Here is a 21,498-nt window from a genome sequence, read left to right as displayed (position 1 = left end):
GTGTATACTCTTTTTACATCTTTCTACAAAAGATATAGATAAGGTGTACAAATGGTACACAAAGGTTGTACAAAAAGTATACAAAAGGTGTACAAAAATGTAGAAAAATTTAGAAATGATGTAGAAAGTGTGTACAAATAATGTACAAAGAGTGTAGAAAATGTGTAAAACGGGTGTACATAAGGTTTACAAATGATATACACCANTTCTAAATATTTTTACAAANGATGTAGAAATGATGTAGAAAAGCGTANCAAAGGTNTACAAAGGATATACAAAGGTTGTTCAAAAGGTGTAAAAAGAGTATAGAAAAAGTGTACAAAAGGTGTATAAATAGTATCNAAAAAATGTATAAANGGTGTAGAANAGGTGTATAAAGGGTGTAGACCNAATGAGCGTTGAAATGAACGAACACGAAGCTCTTAATCCGGTATGTGGGTTTGGGAAAAAAAGGGTTGTGGTTGTGGTTAAAATTAATTTTGTTTTATTGTGTTTGTAGGAACTGATAAATTTGACGGATGGAATACAAAATATGTCTATAAAAGATGATGCCAGAGCAGTCATTAATGTTCAAATGGGTCTAAATCAAGATTGGTTAAGGATTACCTGTTGCTGTGAAAAAAGCCATAGAGTTCTGTTGACCTCATCTAATGAGCTGATTTATCAGACTACTAGAGATAATGGAACTGTAAATGTCGAAGTGAGTCAAGATACTATCAAGATTGTCTGTTCCTGTGGAGTTGGTCACCAGGTTCACCGGGTTTTTAAATTTCATTATTGGATTGACATAAATAAGTTAAAGATTAATTAAAAAAAAAAAAGTAAGCTGGCAAGCGAATCCATCTTGTTTATAATCTACGAGGTTGATCAATCGGACAAGATAACCAAAACAAATTAGACGTGTACTGAAATCTTTTATTTTATCCCGTAGCTAAAAGTTTTTATATTTTTCAATTAGATACATTTTTGTTTGACTTTGTCGGCTGGAGTGACGTGATTAATATATATATATATATATATATATATATATATATATATATATATATATATATATATATATAAAATAAGTATTAAGTTGAAATAAATACTTGTGACAAAGTTAAATTTGAAGTTCTTCTTAAATTTAGATATTTTTATTTGAATTCCTGTTATTTTTTGGTTTATATTTAGGCTAAATATTCAATTTTTCCCCACATTTTATTTGAACTCAATTGTTACAATTTTCTTCAGAATGGGACAAAGTTGGGCCTTTCAGTAAGATGACGTGATTATGTGATGAAGTGTTGGGTGGAATTTAATATGTATTTGCATTAATTTGAAGCCGAGGTTGGTTAAATAAAAGAAAGGTTTTTTTCGAGTTAATAAACATTCTCTATTCGCTATAGTTGGAAATTTGGAGAACATTTGGAAAGTTTGATTGCGATTTGGACTATTGAAGTTTGTATGATTTTGAAGTAGACGTTGACGATGACTTCCAATCCTTAGATGGTGATGAAAATTCTTGTAAAACCATAAGGGATAAAGAATTATTATACAATGACTAGATGTAAGATTTGGAAAGCTAAAAGTGGTTTTGGTAATATTAAACTGCCAAGAAAACATGACTTATTATGAGTGGCAATTAGGAATATATTTCAGTGTTAGGGACAAGTTTATTGATGCCATATTTTTTTCTATTGAATCCCTTTTATCTGATTTTACCATCAAGGGAAATAACATCAACATTTGATTTTGCAGTCTCAAACACAACACTACAAACCTGGATACAATAAAAATAGATCTCTACAGTCCTAATTATTTTTATAAAAAATCTAAAACAAAAATCAAACTTAAACATATATATATATATATATATATATATATATATATATATATATATATATATATATATATATAATTGGTTTCAACTTTCTCCATTTTTAAAAGAGTATTTATTAATCTTTTTTCATTAGATACTCATAATTTTTATATTTTCAATTGAGTTACTATTCAATTTTATTTTATTAATTGGATGTAATTGTTATTTTATTCATCATCTATAATTTTATTTCCTTTATTAATATAAAATAATATTGATAACATATCAAAACAAAAATAACAGTCACGACCAAAAATTTAAATGAGAAAAAAATTATTTAAAAAATAAAAAATTTGAAGTGTCAGATAAAAAAGTGAATTAAAATAGATAAACTTTTTTCACACTCGGTTAAGGGAAGAAGACAAACCTTTTAGGCTGTCACAACTTGAAAGGCAGGCAAATAAGTTTTCTTTGGCTAAATTAGCTGTTTGTGTTTGAAAGCAGATATATACTCATGTACTCAAGAGAATTTGAAAGCAGACATATACGAAGAATGCGAGCAATATGACAGAGAATGGACAGGGCATAGTGTAAGAAGCAATATGGATGAGTTCAGCAGCATAAATATGATAGGTGGTGTTCAAATCCAAATGCATCACACCATGATTCAGAGCTTGGAAAATACTGGCTTGCGTTTCTGTTTCTGTGCCGTCACTGCTTCAGTTAAGTCAGAGGATAACAATCTGGCAGAATTCAAGGTTGCCACATAATCCAACCCCTGATCCACGGTTAAGTCCCTACTTTTAAGCAGCACCATTTTTGTCCCAACAACAGCAAGGGGAGACTTGGTGGCAATTGCTGTCCAGAGTTCAAATTCAAGTGATTAAGTCCAACAATAAGTCAATTACTTTTAAGAATAAGAATAACTACTGAGTCGTATGCAAATAGTGTAAGTATTAATAATTGGTACATATGGAAAGAAGGAGGAATGGATGAATGAGTGGTGCAGCACTTGGTTAGGTTAGACAGATATTTGATTGAAGATTGAAGGGGAGGAAGGAACCTTGAGCGAGATCCATGACGGCCTGATCGAGGTGATGTTTGGAGTCGAAAACGCGAGAAACGAGACCTAATTCCTTAGCCTCCTCACCGGTGAAGGTGCGACCGGTCAAAGCCAGTTCCATGGCGTTGCCGAACCCCACAATAAGGGGTAGCCTCTGAAGAGTTCCCAGATCAGCCGCCAGGGCCAAATCCACTTCTTTAACCGAAAAAAACGCCTCCTTCGTGCACATCCTGATGTCACACGCAGTGACGATGTCAATTCCACCACCGATGCACGCTCCGTGGATACTCGCAATCACAGGCTTCCGGCACCGCTCAAGGGCAGTGACAGCATCTTGCATCGCCATGATCTGTCGGCGGAGGGACTCGCCGGAACCCGAATTGGATGCGGTTGATCCCAAAATGGAGAGGTCGATGCCGGCGCAGAAGTGGTTGCCAGCGGCCGATAAGATGATGACCTTGACGTCGGGGTCGTGATCGAGGGCATAGAGGGCCTTGGGGAAGTGGATGAAGAAATCATGGGAGAGAGCGTTCCTTCGTGATGGACGATTCAATATAACATACCAAACACCGGATTTTGGGGTCTTCTCCAATATTTCCAGACTTGGGTATTTGTATTTCTCTTCCATTCTCTCTTATAACTCTCTATCTCTACCACTTACCCTCTATTTATTATATTTCATTACATCTGCAATAATCTTTCAATTCATGCACAACACGTTTTTTTATCTTTCCTTACCATCATCACATTATTATCATCTCTTTCTTATTTCATAAATATAGTTTAAATGTTTTTTTATATTTCTTGTTGATAAAAATTTCGTCATTTTGTGAAAAATGATTATTTCATCATAGAAATGTTTAATCGAATTTTTTAAAATAACAATTACTAACTAGGAGTAGGTATTTTTACCTTGAAATTTTTTTCATATTTTTCTTTAAAAGACGTAATAAAGGATTAAAAAAAATTATGTATTTAAATTATCTTTAAGATTATTAAGCATATTAAAACAAACTTCCAATTAATAAAGAAGCTACAGTTTGTTTTTAGAATCATTTTTCATTTTTTTCAATCTTTGAATCATATTTCATTCTCACAATTTCAATGATCAGATCTTAAGTTGGTTAATGTAACGTTATTAGTGTTATTACCATATTCAACCGTATTTTCTACTTTGTAACTTAATTCCATCATAGTTTTATTCTTAAAAAATATTTATAAAAAATGAGAAAAAAAAATATTTAAATTAACTTTAATCTCGTATGGAAATAAGTCTCCAATTAAAGTTTATTTAGAATCACTATTATTTCGTGAAACAAAATTGCATCTTTATAACATTTTTTTCTATTATAATATCCAATTAAGTAACAATTTTTAATCTTTCAATGGTTGAGAAAGACAAGATATACTATTTTTGTTGCACTATACAAATAATTTTATATTTTTTAGTTTACTTATTATTATTAAATCATAGAAAGATTCCGATATTAATAGCAAAATCAAATTTCACATCATTGAAAAATGTAAAATTATTGTTGTAAGAAAAGACATGGTAGCAATTTTGTAATCAAGAAAATGTTTTCAATAATGATTATTTGGAGACCGTCGTGGAAAAATCAAGATTTGACATTTAACTACGGTTATATAATTGAATCATCGTTAAAAGACTGAGAGATGACGAGAAACAACGAAAAGCATGAGAAATAACGACGTTAAAAGTGTTTTTCACCTTAAAAAGTGTGGACTCTTTTCTCCTTTCTCACATTGTGTATATCGAATAATTTTTATGTAATCAGTCATAAACAATTAAAAAATACAATAAAAGTTTTAGATTTCAAAAAGATATTGATTGTCTATGAATCATTACTCATAACTCCTTTTAAATAAATTTTCCTTGTTAAATAGAGAAAATTACATTCTAGTGGTATAAAAGTTTATTGCATAGAGCAGGGAAGAGCAGAAGACATAAGAGGGGAAACTTGGATTCTCGTATTTTAGCTAAGAAAGAGTAAATGAGTTGGAAAAAGCATTTCTGTCCTTGCACCATTATCAAAAATACCTTAACCTCCTACTCGTAACAAGTAATGTACACTTTCCAAGTCCAACTCCAATGTGTTCGTGTGCAGGAGGTAAATGAAAGATACATAAAAGAAAGCTGTGATTTCGGAAAGATTTTGGTCGGAGGCATGGGCGGTAAGGAATGGCCGCAAAACAGATTCTAAAAGGAGTAGAATCTGGTGAATGGCTTTCAGTGGCTGGCATTGCGTGTGCATGCTTAGCCGAGCGAGACAAAAGAGGGTGATGTGAATAGTAAAATGTGGAGAGAGACTAGGCGTTAGAACCATCAAAACTGCCCTGCGCACTCTGTCGTCTTTTCTCTCTCCAATTCTCTCCCCACATCTTTGCTTCAGCCACCGCACGTTCTCTATCAAGATCCCTGTTATTTAACATCCTTGCAGTTTCACGTGGGGACTCATCTTTCTCAGACCCTTCCAAATCCCATCTCCTTCCAGATCCTCCACCTTGGTCATTTTTCAATATTCTTCCACCCTGATCATCTCTGTTCCTTTTATCATCACCACCTCCCTTATGGTCATATGCCTGGTTCGCTAGAAAAGAGAGGGCTGTCACCACATCCCCAATGAGAGGACGCGCCGCGGCCTGTTCTTGAATGCACATTGATGCCACAGCTAGAGCTTGGTAAAGACCCCGCATAGGATACCGTCCATGCAGCTCTGGATCTGCTAACTTTGGAAACTTTCTGCGGTCATTGAACAGTGGACGTGCCTGATCCAACATACATATAAAACCATCATTACATTACTACCCTGCTGTTGTTAACTACGCATAAGTTAATGTAATGCAAGCCAAACTAATAAAGACAAGGAAGGATTGGACGACTACCCACCCATGTGACAAGGTTTTGTTCTCCATGGGGTCGAGTGCTGTCAATGGCTTTACGCCCAGTAATCAGCTCCAAGAAGACTACCCCAAAACTATATACATCAGACTTCACAGTCAGCTGTCCAGTCATAGCATATTCTGGGGCACAATAGCCATAAGTTCCCATGACACGGGTGGACACGTGTGATTTGTCACCAACTGGTCCGAGCTTTGCAAGCCCAAAGTCTGAAAGCTTTGGATGATAATCTTCGTCAAGTAATATATTAGACGATTTGAAATCTCTATAAATGACAGGAGGATTTGCTTTGTCGTGAAGGTATTCCAATCCTTTTGCTGCCCCAGCAGCTATTTTCATCCTAGTGTTCCAATCCAACGGTTCCTTCTCCGGGGGAAGATCTGCACTCAAGTCATAAATAACATTTTTTTTAAATCAACATAATTACATAGTCTAAGAAAGAGGTGATGTAAAAGACGAGCCATTTATTCTCCACTCTAACCAAAGTTCCGAGATGCTAATCAATCATTAGAAGGCATATAAGATGATCACAAATCAAAATGGAAACATTTCTAGCAGACTATATAATGGTTATCAGATCATCACATGTATCACATTCCTTTTCAATAGCTAGCAATAACATGGAAAGATAGTCCAAACACTTGGATGGTTTGGCTTTATTACAAAAGGCTTCATATTTGAACAGCCAGAACCACTTTATATCATATTCATGGTCCATGGTAAAAAATAAACTCTAGTGTGACAACTTAATTCTTGTATCTATGTCTCTCTTGAAGAGGCCAAAGCAGCACCTTGAATATGTAGAAGATGCTTTACTCCATCCTTCTCGTTAAATTTATAGTGTGAACGTTTCATCAGTCATTTAGACACAGTCTGCTATTCTATGATATCTCGCAATTTGAGACCATAATGAATATTAAATAGTTACCTCCCTTTATATTATTTTTTTCAACCTAGAAGTAAAGTTAATGTTTAGGTTCCAAATCCTAAATTGTCAACTGGTTGTTAGACCCAGTGTACTTAAAAGGAAGGCAGAACCAGAAAACAATGGACACAGCAGGAAAAAATTAAGGAAAATACACTCAAACAAGGTTATCTAATTGAGATTCCACTCATGAATTGGCACGCTAATTTTTAATAATGAATCATAATTTGTATCAAATCATAAGATTCCAAGACCAAAAAAAAAAGAAAGTCTTCCCTATATATATCATTTCATATATATCTATGATTTTTTTTAACTAGAAATACATAAAACAACTTAAGCATACATCTTAAAATATTGGAGATTTGTTGGTCTATCAAAACCCTAACAGCATGGCAGAACCCCAGTGGGTTCCACCAAATTGGTATGAGTAGTGATATCGACACTGCAATGTTCGCCTTAGCCTAGTAAGTGTTACGAGGGCTGCAGAGAATGGTCCGATGTTAAGATCCAATTGCAAGGTCTAAGATTTGAGTCCCACATTGAAAGTATGAGATTCTAATGTGGGATTTATAAACTTTCATGACAGTGAAATGGAAAATCAACAATTTTTAACAGCTACAACCTCTATACTTTATAGAGGCAAAGCATGGGAAATAATAACCCAGAGCACATAATATGTGATCATAGCAGCAGCCAGCATCCTTGTTCCTGTGAAAGGGCAAAACTCCATCTCTCTACGCACAATTCTTTATCACCATAATAAGCTCCACACCCAAAAAAACGTTTGTAGTTCAAATCACCGAAAGGGAATTTTTCTTTATAAATACGTATGAAAGAAAATTAAACACATACTAGAGAGGACAAATGCACAAGAACATATCCAACGTTACCTTGCAAAGAGAAACAAGATTCTAAGATAGAAAAGCCAAGTATATCCTATAATGCACTGACTACAACTGGTTTTAATTTCAGTACAGATAATCGATTTAAAGTATCAAATTATACTTTGCTGTATTGGAAAATATACAGTTGTAATTTAGAGTAAAGCATAATTTGATTACAGGTGTTAGATCATGTAACATGGGTGCTTACGTCTTTGGTAAGAAATCCTAAACCATAGATATAATCTTATCCTCCCATGTATTAGTACTATCGCATAAAGACAGCACAGATACTAATGAGAATTTCATAGTTTGGAAAAGCATTAGCCACTGAACTTGGTGATCAAGATATTTCTAACAGAGAATACTAACCATCAAATACTGAACTAAAATTAAAAAAGAAATTGTAACGATTGAAATGGGAGGAGTAGAAAAGAAGAATACCATGAAGGTGGTCTTCCAACGATCCCAATGGCATAAACTCGTAAACTAAGAGGCGTTGGTCCCCGTCCGCACAGTATCCAATGAGATTGACAAGATTAGGGTGGTGTAGAAGACTGAGCATTAGAACCTCCACGAGGAATTCTCGGTTGCCCTGAAGACCGTTTCTGTCTAACTGTTTAACAGCCACAGCCTGTAGAGGTAAAGGAACAGAAGTGAGGAGTTAGTGAGAAGTGAAAGGTGACCTAAGTAGTGAATATAACAAGGTGGACAGAGGATTAACAGAACAGAAAGAAAGATTACCTGACCAGTGGTTTCAAGGCGGCCCTTGTAGACCCTTCCGAAACCACCTTCCCCCAAAAAGGATTGGGGCCTGAAATTTTTGGTGGCGGCTGCCAGCTCACGGAAAGTGAAAGTCTGTGCGGCAATTTGTACAGCAGGTCCGTCCTTGAGAGCAGCCAATTCCCTTTTGGAGTCACCATTGTTACCATTGGCATTGCTAGATGAGCGTAGCTTGTCTGCTGCGGCTATACAATGGAAAGTAAGCAAAATCATATTAAGAAGAAAGAAGTGTGTGCCGAATACTAGAATTCAATAAGAAATTAGGATATTGAGAAAAGGATGCGTGATGTGATGTGATGTGATGGGATGAGACGGGGAAGGTAGCATAAACTAATACGGGATCTGATTTCAATCTGGTTCGTCAGATCAGATCAAGCAGAATATTGGGATTAAATATTTAGCATAAAAAAAAGAAGGAAAAAGAAGTAACCAGAGGCAGAGGGCAGTCTGGAAATACGAGAGGGGATAGGAGGATTAAGATTATGATCGTGATGATGATGAAGATGATGATGGTTTTCCTGGTGAGGATTGGGATTCAGCTTCTCGTCTTCCCTCGAATCGAAACAAGAAAAACAACCCATTCCAGTTTCCTCTTGAGTGACGCGCAGACACAGTCAATGAACCAATCAGTCAAAGCCTCATCTTCCAATCCAATCCTAGACAAAACCAAACAGATTGTACAGTTGGAAGGAAGAAAGAATGAATTTGCGTAACAAAGTGGTTGTAAGGAGAGGAAGAAGAAGAAAGAAGAGAGTTGGGTCCTTTGGTTATGCGCGTACAAGTTAAGTTAGTGGTTCCACTTTCACACTTCCGCCACTGCCAGAAGAAACACCCAGGGGCTTTCCTTTCGATTTAATTGGGCTGGGTTGGGTTGGATCCTATGTGTTAAATACTTTTTATTAAAACAAGAAATATCCTAAATTTTCTCATTTCACAATTATTATTTTCTTAAAAACCACATTTAATTTTATTTTGGTCTTTGGGTGTTCCATATTTCAATAGCTTCTGTTATTTTAATGCTTCCATCAAATTATGTGACGTTGACTGGTGAGATAATTAGAGAGTTAAGACCCACATAACTCTGATGTTTGGGGAACTGGGTTGATACAACGATACTCGAGAAATTAAAATTCCATGTTTATGGAGTTTAAAAATTCCAAATCACATTAGTGAAGCATATAATAAAATTTACTTTGGGATAAAAAAAAAGGAAATATGTGAAGATAATTGTGTAGGGTAATAAAATAACTAAGATACGTGTATTAAAATAAAAGGAGGGAAAGATATAGATGAGAAAAGAATAGGTTGGACAGATGCGAAGCAGAAAGAACGGAATGCCGTGCTTTGTTCCCATTTGGGTCAGCGGTCAAGACAGAGCTAGCGAGGCAGCTCCACCAAAATAGCTAAAAAGTAAAAGGAAACAAAATATAGAATAGAAGAGAATAGAAAGTTACGTTAGGAGATTGCAGGGGAAAGATGAATTACTTGGTTCATCCTGTGAGGTGGAATCTGGGGTTTTCCCGCCCGAACCCCCTGTGCAATTCATATGATAACAATAAACACTGAAATTGAACGTTGATGTGAAGAGGCGATGGAGATGTCATCACGAATGAATGAGGTGGAACATGTTTCGCCTGCAGATGGCGTCCCTGAGCTGGCCAAAGAGTTGGAGCGTATGGTTGATAGATACAGCAGCGGGAGGATCAATTTCGTTTGGGATGATGAGGAATCAGAAGATGAGGACAAATCCCTCTTGCAATTCCTAGACATGGTGGATCGCATCTCCGCTGCTTCCTCTTCCTTATCATCTTCTTCTTCCTCCTCTTCTGGTGTGATTGCTTCCCAGGAGGAGTTGGACCATATCTCCTTCGTCCTAGAAAAAGCAATGTCCCTACTAGAGAAACATCTTTCTCATCTTCTACACGACGACCCCAAATCTAAAACACCCAACAAATCCTTCTCCTTTAATTCTCCTTCATACCTTTCTTCTGTTCCCGAGTCTCCCTCCCCTAGACCACCACAGCAGAATCACCACACCCAAGACCCCTTTAATTTCTCTCCGCAAAAGATTTCTACTTTGAACAAGATTGCCACTGCCATGATCTCAGCCGGCTACCACATCGAGTGCTACTTGGTTTTTGCTAGTTTCAGGCGAACTGCTTTCAGAACTACGCTCCGAACATTTGGATTCGGGAACACCAGGATGGAAGATTTGTGTAAAATGTCATGGGAATCGCTTGAAGCTGAAATTGCAACGTGGAATCAAGTGGTTTGGCACTGCACCACCGTGCTTTTCAAGTCTGAAAGAAAACTTTATGAATCCATCTTCCCCGATCATCCCTCTATTTCTCAAAACTTGTTCTGCGATCTTTCACGACAAGTCATCATCCATTTGCTCAACTTTGCACAGTGTGCTGTTCTAACAAAATGGACCACAGAGAAACTTTTCAAATTTCTAGATATGTACGAGACCCTGAGGGAAGACGTTGTCGGGGGTTCCTATCTGGAGTCGGGAGCTAAGGAGCTGGCGTATGAGGCAGACACCGCAAGGGACATGATAGTAGAGGCTATTATGGCCATGTTTTGTGATCTGAAGAACTCGATCAAGAACGACAACGAAAGGATTCCTGTTCCCAACGGTGCAGTGCACCCCTTGACTCGGTATGTAATGAACTATCTAAAATATGCATGCGAGTACAAGGATACGTTGGAGGAAGTGTTTGAGCAAGGAGAAAGGATAAATGAGAAGGAGGTGAACGAAGTGGAAGATGTAGAGAAGCGGAAGAATTCGGGTTTTGCAGTGCAATTGATGAGCATAATGGATCTTTTGGATGCAAATGTGGAAAGGAAATCACAGTTGTACAGGGACGATGCTCTGAGGTATTTTTTTCTGATGAACAACGGGAGATACGTAGTGCAGAAGGTGAAAGGGTGTGAGGAGCTTCATGAGCTGATGGGTGACAACTGGTGCAGGAGGAGGCAGTCGGGTCTGAGGTTGTACCACAAGTGTTATCAGAGGGAAACATGGACTAAGGTGCTGCAGTGCCTAAAGCCGGAGGGGCTGCAGCAGGGGACTGGGAACAAGGTCTCCAAACAGCTCGTGAAGGAAAGATTCAAATGCTTCAATCGGATGTTTGAAGAGATACACAAGTGTCAGAGTTGTTGGATGGTTAGCGATCAGCAACTGCAGTCGGAACTCAGAGTTTCCATCTCCTCTTTGGTCATCCCCGCCTACCGCTCCTTCGTTGGAAGATTCAAACAACATCTTGAATCAACCAGACACATCGACAAGTATATCAAGTACCATCCAGACGACATTGAGCTTTTGATTGATGATTTCTTTGCCGGTAATGCTGCCTCCATGCCTCGAAGGAGGTCATGAAGGAAGACACTACATCCTCCTCCACCCACATACCTCAAACTATTTCATTTCTTTTCATCTCCTGTAATATTAATCCTTATTTTCCTCTTAATTGATGATAGTTTAGTTTTAAACTGAACTCATCTACAATTTAATTCTTTTTATTTTGTCAAAAAAAATCATATTACCTCTAACCTTTTCGATATAGGACTTTTATTTACTATTTTAAATTCTTATTTTAATTTAATTTACAAAATACTATAAAGATAAACAAACATGTTTCTATTTTTCTCTCACTAATACCATAATATTTGTGTATATGGTAATTAATATATTTTAGTCCTTAAATTATTAGATAACCCCCCCGCCGAACTTTGAAGATACTGATTCAAGAAGAAAAAGTATTAAATAAGTATACATTTGTAGAGTAAAGTAACCAAAGAGAGGAGAAAAAGGGGCGGTGGAGATGGAGAGAGAGAGGGAGGTGGTGAGTGTGCTGCACGGTGGTATGATCATAACCATGGACGAGGAGCAGCGAGTGTTTAGGGACGGGGGAATCGTGATCGAAGGAGATAAAATCAAAGCTATTGGACGATCTGCACAAATTCTTGCTGAATTTTCTGATGTGGCCCACCACATCCTCGATCTCACCGGCCACATCTTACTCCCTGGTTCTCGCTCTCTCTTTCCCTTTTTCTGTTTGATATTGCTATGAAATGAAATGAAAATTTAAATAATCTAAAGCAGTGGAGGGACAGGATTTATTAACACCCACGTCCATAGTTCCCAACAACTGGCTAGAGGCATAGCCGATGATGTGGACTTGATGACCTGGTTGCATCACCGCATCTGGCCCTACGAATCCAACATGACCCAACACGATTCTTACCTCTCTACTTTGCTTTGCGGGATTGAACTCATTCATTCCGGCGTAACCTGTTTTGCTGAAGCTGGGGGTCAACATGTGTCTGAAATGGCTAGAGCAGTCAGCTTACTGGGTCTGCGAGCTTGTTTAACCCAGTCAACCATGGACTCTGGCCACGGTTTGCCTCCTTCCTGGGCCACTCGTACCACGGATCAATGCATTAAGGTCTCTCTCTATTCAAACTCCCAACTAATATGATTTATTATTCAGTGATGATTACAAAAGTGAACCAACTTCTTACCAAACCCGATATATATATATATATATATATGGACAGAGAAGCATTGCACAATGGATGGATGGTTGTAACAAACTACAATAATAACAGTAGCTGTTCAGAAACTGTTAACTAAAAGAAATAGTTGAGATATTACTAAATAATAGGAGAATGTGAAACAATAGGCAACACAACCACATTGACCTTGGATCTAAGAAGAAAATCCGCACCCTGTTTTGAGAGTTTAAACCAAAAAACACAGGAGAAGATATAGGCTTTGTCTGGACAAGAAAATCCTTCATATATTTTGTTTGTGCCATAACAAGAGTGTCATTGGATTGGAGTGTGGGCGCACTTCAATGCCAAGAAAATAATCTGAGGCCCCTAGTTGTGTGAGAGAAAAGACAGTCCAATTTATGAATAAGATGCTGAACTAGCGATGTGAAGTTTCCTATTATTACGACGCCATCAATATAAACAAGTGATTGGACAGTACAATTTTTGCTGAGAATATGTAAATAAGAATAGATCGCACTTTCCGTCTTTAAAAGCACACTTACCATCTCTGAAACCAAATTGCAGTAAGATAGTTTTGTGAAGCTTGACAAACCAAAGAAGTATCTTTATCTTCAAAAACCTGGAGGTTTAGTCATGTAAACCTCTTCATCAAGAAAGACATTGTTAACATGTAACTAAAATAAAGACCACTTGTAAGCAACAATAAAAAATAGAATAATGCAAAAGGAGTCAGGTTTTATAACTGAAGATAGAGTCTCATTAAAGTTGAAACCATATTGTAAATTGTAACCCCTGGCAACTAATCCCATTTGGGTTTCCCATAACACAGAACACCCGTTTACAACCAATAGTATGAAAATTAGGGGGAAGAGGAACTAAAGACTGGGTATTCTTCTATTTAAGAGCAAGAAGTTCATCTTGCATAGCACCAAACCACTTTGTATCCTGTAAGACAATTTTGACACTCTTTGGTTCCACATTGGCAACAAGGAGAGATGGAATAACCCTGATTTGAACAATACCAGACTTCGAGCGAGTCTGCATAGAGTGAGTATTGAGAGGACAACGTGGTACGATGTGTTTGGTACGGTTCAGAATTAGAAGTTAGGATCTATGGAAAACACAGGATAAAAAAGGATAGATTTAGCAGAAGCTAAGAAAGAGTATCAACTAGCTATGAATAACATATTGAAACTGACAAGTAATATGATTAGTGAAATTTACAAAAGTGAGTGAACTGCTTACTGAGGCCCATGTATATGGACAAAGGAGTACTGCATAATGCATGCTTGTTCAGTAGTACTAGGAACTAACTTCGACTGTCACTACAATAAATACATATCAGAAACTATTAACCAAAAAGAAACAAACTAGATAATACAAAAAAGGAGAAAAGTATATCTCTAACAAAGTCTTTACTAATCCATTTCTTTTCACAAATGACTTTACTCTTACTTTCTTCTTCTGATATGCAGTCTCAAAAGGACAATTATGACAAGTACCACAACACAGCCCATGGTCGCATCAGAATCTGGTTCGGAATACGACAAATCATGAACTCTACTCCTCGCTTGCTTATCGAAACAAGAGATGCTGCAACACAACTAAAAACTGGAATACACATGGTACCCACTCCTTTTCTTTTCTACAGACATTTTGCGGAAAAACAAGAACAACATAATCAAAACTTCATTCTCTAACTTTAGATCGAGTTGGGTGGGGCTGTTTTCATCAACAATATTAATTTGATTATTCAAAATGGCCTATATAATAATGGGAGGAGTTCTAAATCATTACCACTCATTTTTTATTCATACTAGCAAGTGGTGTATTAAACTAGCCAGCGCAATACTTGCACCAATGTCCTCACCTGACATGCAAAACTGTTAGCATGTTGCAGAGATACCGTATGAGAACCAACTAGTCAGGGATGTTCACAAAGTAGATCACGGAACTGTTACATACTTGGACAAGATAGATTTCCTTCAAAGCAATCTGCTAGCAGCTCACTCAGTTTGGCTTGATAATAACGAGGTAAATTTTTGCCCCTTTAAACATGATTGTACCCTTTCAACAAAACCTAATTCAGTTCTTAAGTTTCTATTATTATCTAACATGTGGTGAGTTCAATTTTGGGTTATGCTGATATGCAAGCAAACACCCATGACTGTTTATTCCTCGAGTTAGTGTGATAAACAGTAATTATTCCTGCATAATATTTTTTCAGATATCTCTTCTTTCAAGATCAGGGGTCAAAGTGTCCCACTGTCCTGCTGCTGCAATGCGAATGCTTGGATTTGCACCTGTAAGGGAGATGCTTGATGCTGGCGTTTGTGTCTCTCTGGGAACTGATGGGGCCCCATCAAACAATCGCATGAGCATCGGTTCATCTGAACTCTAAACTTTTGAATTCTTTTTTACTTGCTTTATAATTGCACTAGATTCAACAATTCCGCATTAAATAGACCACAGAAGGAAGTATGCAAATTTAATTGCACTAGATTCAACAAGCCCAAGTATGCAAGTTTAATTTGTTATGTGAAGAATTTGTATTTACTTATGTGAAGAACTTTTATTTTCAATATAGTATTAAATAGACCACAGAAGCAACCTACCCTCTTAAGGCAGACAGGTTCATCTAAGACTATGAACACCAAACCCTCACCTGAACCTGAAATAGTGGGAGCCTCGAGCTCATGGAAAATGTACACTTTTAGTGGATTGAAATTTTCATTTCTAAATTGTATTTGCAGTTGATGAAATGTACCTAGCTTCTCTAATTAATAAAGGACGGGAAGTTTATGCAAATGGAACTACAGATCCAACAGCATTGCCCGCTGAAACTATTCTTAGAATGGTTACAGTTAATGGTGCAAAGTCGGTATTGTGGGATGACGAACTAGGTTCTCTTGAGGTTGGGAAAAAGGTTGGTATTGGTTCACGCGTAAAGTGTAATTATTATGATTTTTTCTTCCCCTGCTAACTTTTTTCTTTTTGTTGAAATCTTCCCCTGCTAATTGGGACTAAATGCCGGATTTCTCTTTGTTGGACACAGATTATACTGTTGACATTTGAATTCGAAGTAGAGAGTTGTGGTGTGGGGATAATTCTTTGTATTTGCATAAAGCACAATTGAAACATGACATTTTTTATAGCTGTTGATAATTACGACTTTTCGTTTTGCAAACTAGTGAACAATGAAAATAAATAGGAAATTTTTAAAATATCATATGGAGTGAAAAAGAAAACAACGTAAGGAAAGAAAATATAAAAATCTTGCGGGAAACATATCACGTTCAATTGGACAAATGTTATATTGCCCTCCCTGGTCAATGCTTCTGCAATATCTTTCTAAATTTGTTTAACACCAAATCTTCTGTTGATGGTAAAGTAGATTATTTGCTAGAGAAATAATACCTGGAGTCGCCAGATGTTAATAGACATTTAGTGAAAGAATGAAAAAAGAGAAAAATATCTAAGTTATGGGTGGTATGACGTGATAAGGGAAGAAAAAAATGATTATTATTGAGTGTTTTAATATCATTCCTCTTTTTTATATTTTCTTAATGGGACCGAAGCTGACAGTTTTGTGATTGTCATTTAATAGGCGGACATTGTTGTAGTCAATCCTTCCTCTTGGCCTATGGTTCCTGTTCATGACTGGTGCGAACCTATTACATAATTGGCACTTCTGTTAATTATACAGACCTTTTATTGAATTCTTTTGAATTAGATGACCGGTGTTTGGATTAGTTTTATAAGAAGCAATCAAATTTTTTTATGACGAAGGCAAAGTAATAAATAATTCTACTTTTCATGATTTCATCGCCTGGGATAGAATTGATTGATCTCGTGTGTTATCTGAACATCCTAGATTGTGATCTTGTGCGCTTATGAAATAATGTGATGATCATGCATTACATAAAACCATTGTAACGCCATGCAGCGAAAGTTCCTTTCTATTGCAATCTTGGCTGGCTACATATTCAGCTCGCTTTACTATCACACCATTCAAAGACCTTTTCAAGTTAATACATTTACTGTTTACACAATTTGCAGCATTTCCAGCATAGTGTATTCCATGCGATCAGAAAATGTGATATCTGTCATGTGCAATGGCGTGTGGATAATGAAGAACAAGAAGATTATACACGTGGACGAGGTATTATATTGGATAGTTTTTCTTATGTAGAATGTGAATCGATTCTATATTAGATTGAGAATCCATTCAATAATATTAATTGACTTAATGAACTAACACTTTACTTGAAGAAGGAACAAGAAGAAAGAAAATAGAATGAAAAAAGAAGATAAATGGAAAATGAAAAATTAAAACTCCGTTCATCTGGGTGAGTGAAAAATGGATAAATATACAAAAATCATTTTAGTTAATTAAAAACCAAATTTAATTTATTATAAATCTAATCATTTTTAACATATAGTTGCTCTTGATTTTTATTTTTTTTATGTTTTAAAGAATTGTTTTATTCTTTTTAAAGAAACTAAAACATAAGAAAGGCTTCCGCTATCTCCTACTTTGCATGCCTTGGATAAGTATTTCTTACAACTCCTTTTCCTTTACTTTCTTCTTGAACTGGACAAACGTACAAAAACAAACATATAGAGTTCTTATCAATTATGTTTCAATTGGTCTAGTGTTTCGTCTTTTTTCATTACTCGTGGCCGGAGAAGTTTAATTTTGTATTGTCCATGATGACAGGAAGAAGTTATTTTGAAGGCAAAAGAGGCTTCTGTTGAACTTCTGAAGAGGGCAGGCATAACATTACAAAGCAGAATGAACATGATTTGAGTATTTTTTTCAAGTGTATACAGACTGCTAATGCAATACAGGAAATAATGTATACACTATAGAGACATTACAGTATCCAATGAATTTAATTGTGTAGATGATGATATTACAGAGTGAGCGTCTGCATGCATGACTCTGGTCAAGGGAGAGATTGTTGAATATTATTTAGTTTTTCTATTATCTTTTAACTATTAGTTGTCAAAATCTCAACATACAATTACAATAATAATTCGAGAACTTCATACATGTATTTATAAACAGGATATTAATTATTTTCTTTTCAGAAGAATTTTAACGACGATAACTGAAAGGAACAAAAATAGAATATTGAATTAACAGGACTAGAATAAAAGTTTTTAAAACTAAGCCATAAAACAAAATTGAAATTATATTTTTGAAGAGGGTAGATGGGATATATTTGGTAGGATAAATAATAATTTCTCTATAATAATTAACTGTATTTCGATTTTGATAGAATGAATAAAATTATAACTTTTGTAAGTTTTAAGATCATAAATTGTTTGAAATTCAATGGTTGATATAATTGATAATGTGTTTGATTTTGGTATTTAATCTTAAATACAATTTTTAGAAATAATTTGAAAATTAAAAACATATTTAATCTTAAAATTAATTTTAATTGTAAAGTTGTAGAGGTAAGATTATAGTTTTTTTTAAGAGGATGGGATGAATTGGATTGGAGGGATAGGATAGTAATTTGTGTGGTGACGGAGTAGAGTTTGAGATAGTAATATATCTGTTGTTAGATTGGAAGTGATAGTGGCAGTGGCAGTTGCAGACTCAATCCATGGCAGCTGCATTTGCATCTTCGGCTACCACATTCAGACTGGTAATCCCTACTATTCTCTTAGATCAAATCAACATTCTTATTCTTATTCTTCTTCTTCTTATTATTAGTATTTATTATTTATGATGTGATTCTCGTGTTTGTGTTGTTGTCAGTCAAATTTTGGAGATATCAAAGGTTTGCACCTCCCTAACCCTAATTCCAATAACCTCAAGTTTAGGACGCGGGCGTCTGGGTTTGGCGGTTGTCATGGAGTGAAATTGAGTGTGAGAGAAAGGGAAGTTGGAAGGGGTTTGAGGGTTCGGGCGAGTTCTTCTTCGGGGGAGGACGCAAGTGTTCAGGCCAAAGTGACTCAGAAAGTATTCTTCGACATCAGTATCGGAAATCCAGTTGGGAAGCTTGTCGGAAGGGTTGTCATTGGACTGTACGGCGACGATGTTCCCCAAACAGCCGAAAACTTCCGTGCCCTCTGCACCGGAGAGAAGGGCTTTGGGTATAAGGGCTCTGCCTTCCATCGTGTTATCAAGGATTTCATGATTCAAGGGGGCGATTTTGACAAAGGAAATGTATCTATCTATCTTCCCATCTTCCGATCTCTCTATCTTTCTTCCCTTTCCCATTTTCCCATTCTATTTATTTTCTAACCAATCTTATATTTCAGGGAACTGGAGGCAAGAGTATATATGGTCGCACTTTCAAAGATGAGAATTTTGTTTGTCAGTTCCTCACTTCCTTACTTCCCACTTTACATTCATTTCCCCTTCCTGCTTTCAATTTCTAAACACCAAATAATTTCACATGCCTTTCTTTTTCCAACTTTTTCTTATTCTTATTATTAAACAAATGCCCCTGCAACTTCTTCTCATTAGATTCCTCCATCTCCCCGCATATTATTGATATTGTAAATATATATTAATGATACTCATATCTACAATATCTCCAGTGTCTCATACTGGACCCGGAGTTGTTAGCATGGCAAATGCAGGTCCCAACACAAATGGGAGTCAGTTTTTCATATGCACTGTCAAGGTATATTCCTCTTCTATATTTCGAATTATCCATGTTCTTCTAATGAAACACCAACCCATCACACCTAGACAGATAAGTTTGAGCCATAATCTTGTCTTTCAATGAACAGCTGTGCTACATTTCTAACACGAAGACTTTTTTGAACTTTTAAGATTCCTGCCTTTACAAAACAAACACGGTTCTTCTGCAACTCGTATCAACTTCTAACTTTGTTGGCAATTTTTACGTATAATTTTTGCATATTATTCTGTGAAATTATGTTAAAATTAATTGATTTCATCTGTGTAAACCCCAAATATAGAAAAGAGCAATTTTAGATGTATTATAATCTAGGTTGTCAAGGTTACCATTCTACTTAGGATCAAGAGAGGGATGCAAGATCATAAAATGTAGGATCGTGGGATCCTATCAAAATGTAAAGTTATACATCCATACTGATACCGAAATGAAAAAGAATTTTATAAATGACAACACCAAAGCAGACTTAAAACTGAAATTTCATAACCTTAAATCCCGAACATCCAAAACTAGTCGCAGTAGTCACTTAGATATTACATAAGGTTTGCTGAAAAATCATCCTCCTACGCGTCCTCAGCTGCATCTTTATTAATCTCATTGCCACTTTCCCAAGCATTTGAACACCAAATTCATCAATAGGTGCAGCTGATTCAGTAGAAGCACTACTAGTGTTCACGGTTGCAGCAGAGAGAGAGAGAGGGTTGAGACTTGAGAGACTTAGAGATCTGATTGCAGGATAGACAGGACACACACTCGCAGCAAGTCTGATTGCACAGCAACAAACAAATTCAGAAATCAGAACCTAGAGATTGAGAGAGATGGAGGGAGTGACCAAGAGACAGAGAGAATGGGGTGGACCGTGTAAGGCTCTTAGGTCTGATACTGAGAGAGAACAAATTGATTCAGGGATGAAAGAAAGGTTAAAATGCATTCAGGCGAATTGGCTTCTTACGATCAGAATGAAGTCTGATCCCACAATCTTGCTCCAATCCTACTACAACGGTCCCACTGATGGATTTTAGTAATGATCCAGCTAGGGAGCAGATTTATAAGGTCTTGAAATCGATCTATTTGCGGTTTACCTAGTGATCCTGACAGCATTGATTATAAATTATAATTAAAAGAACCACATGGTGTCAACAATCTAAAATTTTACTAATATGTTGGAATGTTAGAAAACTCTTAATGTCTACTTATCTGAAATTGTTTCTGTTCCTTGGTTTTGATATAATCAATTGATTTGATGAATTGGCAGACACCATGGTTGGATCAGAGACATGTTGTATTTGGCCAAGTTTTGGAAGGCATGGACATTGTTAGGTTGATCGAATCCCAGGAGACAGATAGGGGTGACCGTCCTAGAAAAAACGTGACCATCAGCGACTGTGGTGAGCTTCCAATTGCTTGAGGTGGTTCTTGTGTATTTTGTTGGTCATGGTCATTTTCTTCTATTAACTTGTTTAGATTGAGAAGAAACTCTTGCTTTATGGAAATCTTTGTTCGACTATTCTTAAGAGAACCTCGGTAACCTTTTTTTTTATCATACTGAACCTAAAACTTATAGCACTCACCTGTGTTCCGGTAGAATTACAGTCAAGTTGGAAAATTTAATACCTGTTTTGAGTGGTATCTCCTTAAGCCAAAGTGCAGATTCCATGGGGAAATGGATGTCAACAGAATTATTAGTCTTCAATAACATGCATGATCAAATTAATATCAGTGCGAGGGACTTGTGGGAGACTTTTCTGAGCGATTATTGTGTTATCTTGATCGAATTTGGATTTTTTATCGGCCCTTGAAGAATATCATATAATTCTACCAGTGGATATCCTTCCTTTAAATTGTAATAATCTTATATTTTGGATTAAGAATGAAATAAATATAAAATAATTAGCAAGAAAAGATTTAGAGAGGACAAAAATAAAAGAATAAAGGGAAA

At 36.2% G+C, this 21,498-nt stretch overlaps 4 protein-coding genes across 8 annotated transcripts; 2 read left to right on the top strand and 2 right to left on the bottom strand.

Annotated features, from left to right (window-relative positions):
• Positions 1 to 2,159: 2,159 nt before the first annotated feature.
• LOC106771188 (delta(3,5)-Delta(2,4)-dienoyl-CoA isomerase, peroxisomal) lies at positions 2,160 to 3,564 on the bottom strand. The gene is made up of 2 exons (XM_014657112.2): positions 2,862 to 3,564; positions 2,160 to 2,656 (listed from the first exon to the last, which is right to left on the bottom strand). The coding sequence occupies exons 1-2, from the start codon at positions 3,487 to 3,489 to the stop codon at positions 2,466 to 2,468; spliced, it is 819 nt and encodes a 272-aa protein (XP_014512598.1). The 5' UTR covers positions 3,490 to 3,564; the 3' UTR covers positions 2,160 to 2,465.
• Positions 3,565 to 4,853: 1,289 nt separating this feature from the next.
• On the bottom strand, positions 4,854 to 9,256 carry LOC106772190 (serine/threonine-protein kinase PBS1). The gene is made up of 6 exons (XM_014658419.2): positions 9,153 to 9,256; positions 8,804 to 9,029; positions 8,335 to 8,558; positions 8,035 to 8,224; positions 5,770 to 6,161; positions 4,854 to 5,648 (listed from the first exon to the last, which is right to left on the bottom strand). Exons 2-6 carry the CDS (start codon positions 8,952 to 8,954, stop codon positions 5,190 to 5,192), a joined length of 1,416 nt encoding a protein of 471 aa, XP_014513905.1. The 5' UTR covers positions 8,955 to 9,029; positions 9,153 to 9,256; the 3' UTR covers positions 4,854 to 5,189.
• Positions 9,257 to 9,590: 334 nt separating this feature from the next.
• Positions 9,591 to 17,941, top strand: LOC106772825 (5-methylthioadenosine/S-adenosylhomocysteine deaminase). Of its 5 annotated transcripts, none has more exons than XM_014659432.2 (9): positions 12,126 to 12,405; positions 12,482 to 12,824; positions 14,370 to 14,519; positions 14,785 to 14,928; positions 15,122 to 15,278; positions 15,648 to 15,820; positions 16,502 to 16,557; positions 16,954 to 17,056; positions 17,615 to 17,941. In XM_014659432.2, the coding sequence occupies exons 2-9, from the start codon at positions 12,561 to 12,563 to the stop codon at positions 17,702 to 17,704; spliced, it is 1,137 nt and encodes a 378-aa protein (XP_014514918.1). In that variant the 5' UTR covers positions 12,126 to 12,405; positions 12,482 to 12,560; the 3' UTR covers positions 17,705 to 17,941. The 5 variants fall into 5 exon arrangements, 4 of the variants coding, with proteins under 4 accessions (XP_014514918.1, XP_022641585.1, XP_014514917.1 ...); XM_014659430.2 differs by having other exon boundaries at positions 12,130 to 12,405; positions 12,493 to 12,824; XM_014659431.2 differs by lacking the exon at positions 16,502 to 16,557 and having other exon boundaries at positions 12,129 to 12,405; positions 12,493 to 12,824.
• Positions 17,942 to 18,418: 477 nt separating this feature from the next.
• On the top strand, positions 18,419 to 21,197 carry LOC106772425 (photosynthetic NDH subunit of lumenal location 5, chloroplastic). Its single transcript, XM_014658820.2, has 5 exons — positions 18,419 to 18,554; positions 18,668 to 19,078; positions 19,174 to 19,228; positions 19,456 to 19,541; positions 20,815 to 21,197. The coding sequence occupies exons 1-5, from the start codon at positions 18,513 to 18,515 to the stop codon at positions 20,965 to 20,967; spliced, it is 747 nt and encodes a 248-aa protein (XP_014514306.1). The 5' UTR covers positions 18,419 to 18,512; the 3' UTR covers positions 20,968 to 21,197.
• Positions 21,198 to 21,498: the final 301 nt, after the last annotated feature.

The sequence above is a fragment of the Vigna radiata genome, chromosome 8, assembly GCF_000741045.1.
Source record: "Vigna radiata var. radiata cultivar VC1973A chromosome 8, Vradiata_ver6, whole genome shotgun sequence".
Taxonomy (NCBI): Eukaryota; Viridiplantae; Streptophyta; class Magnoliopsida; order Fabales; family Fabaceae; genus Vigna; species Vigna radiata.
Note: the sequence above shows the minus strand (reverse complement) of the source record. Positions and strands in the feature narration are given on the sequence as shown.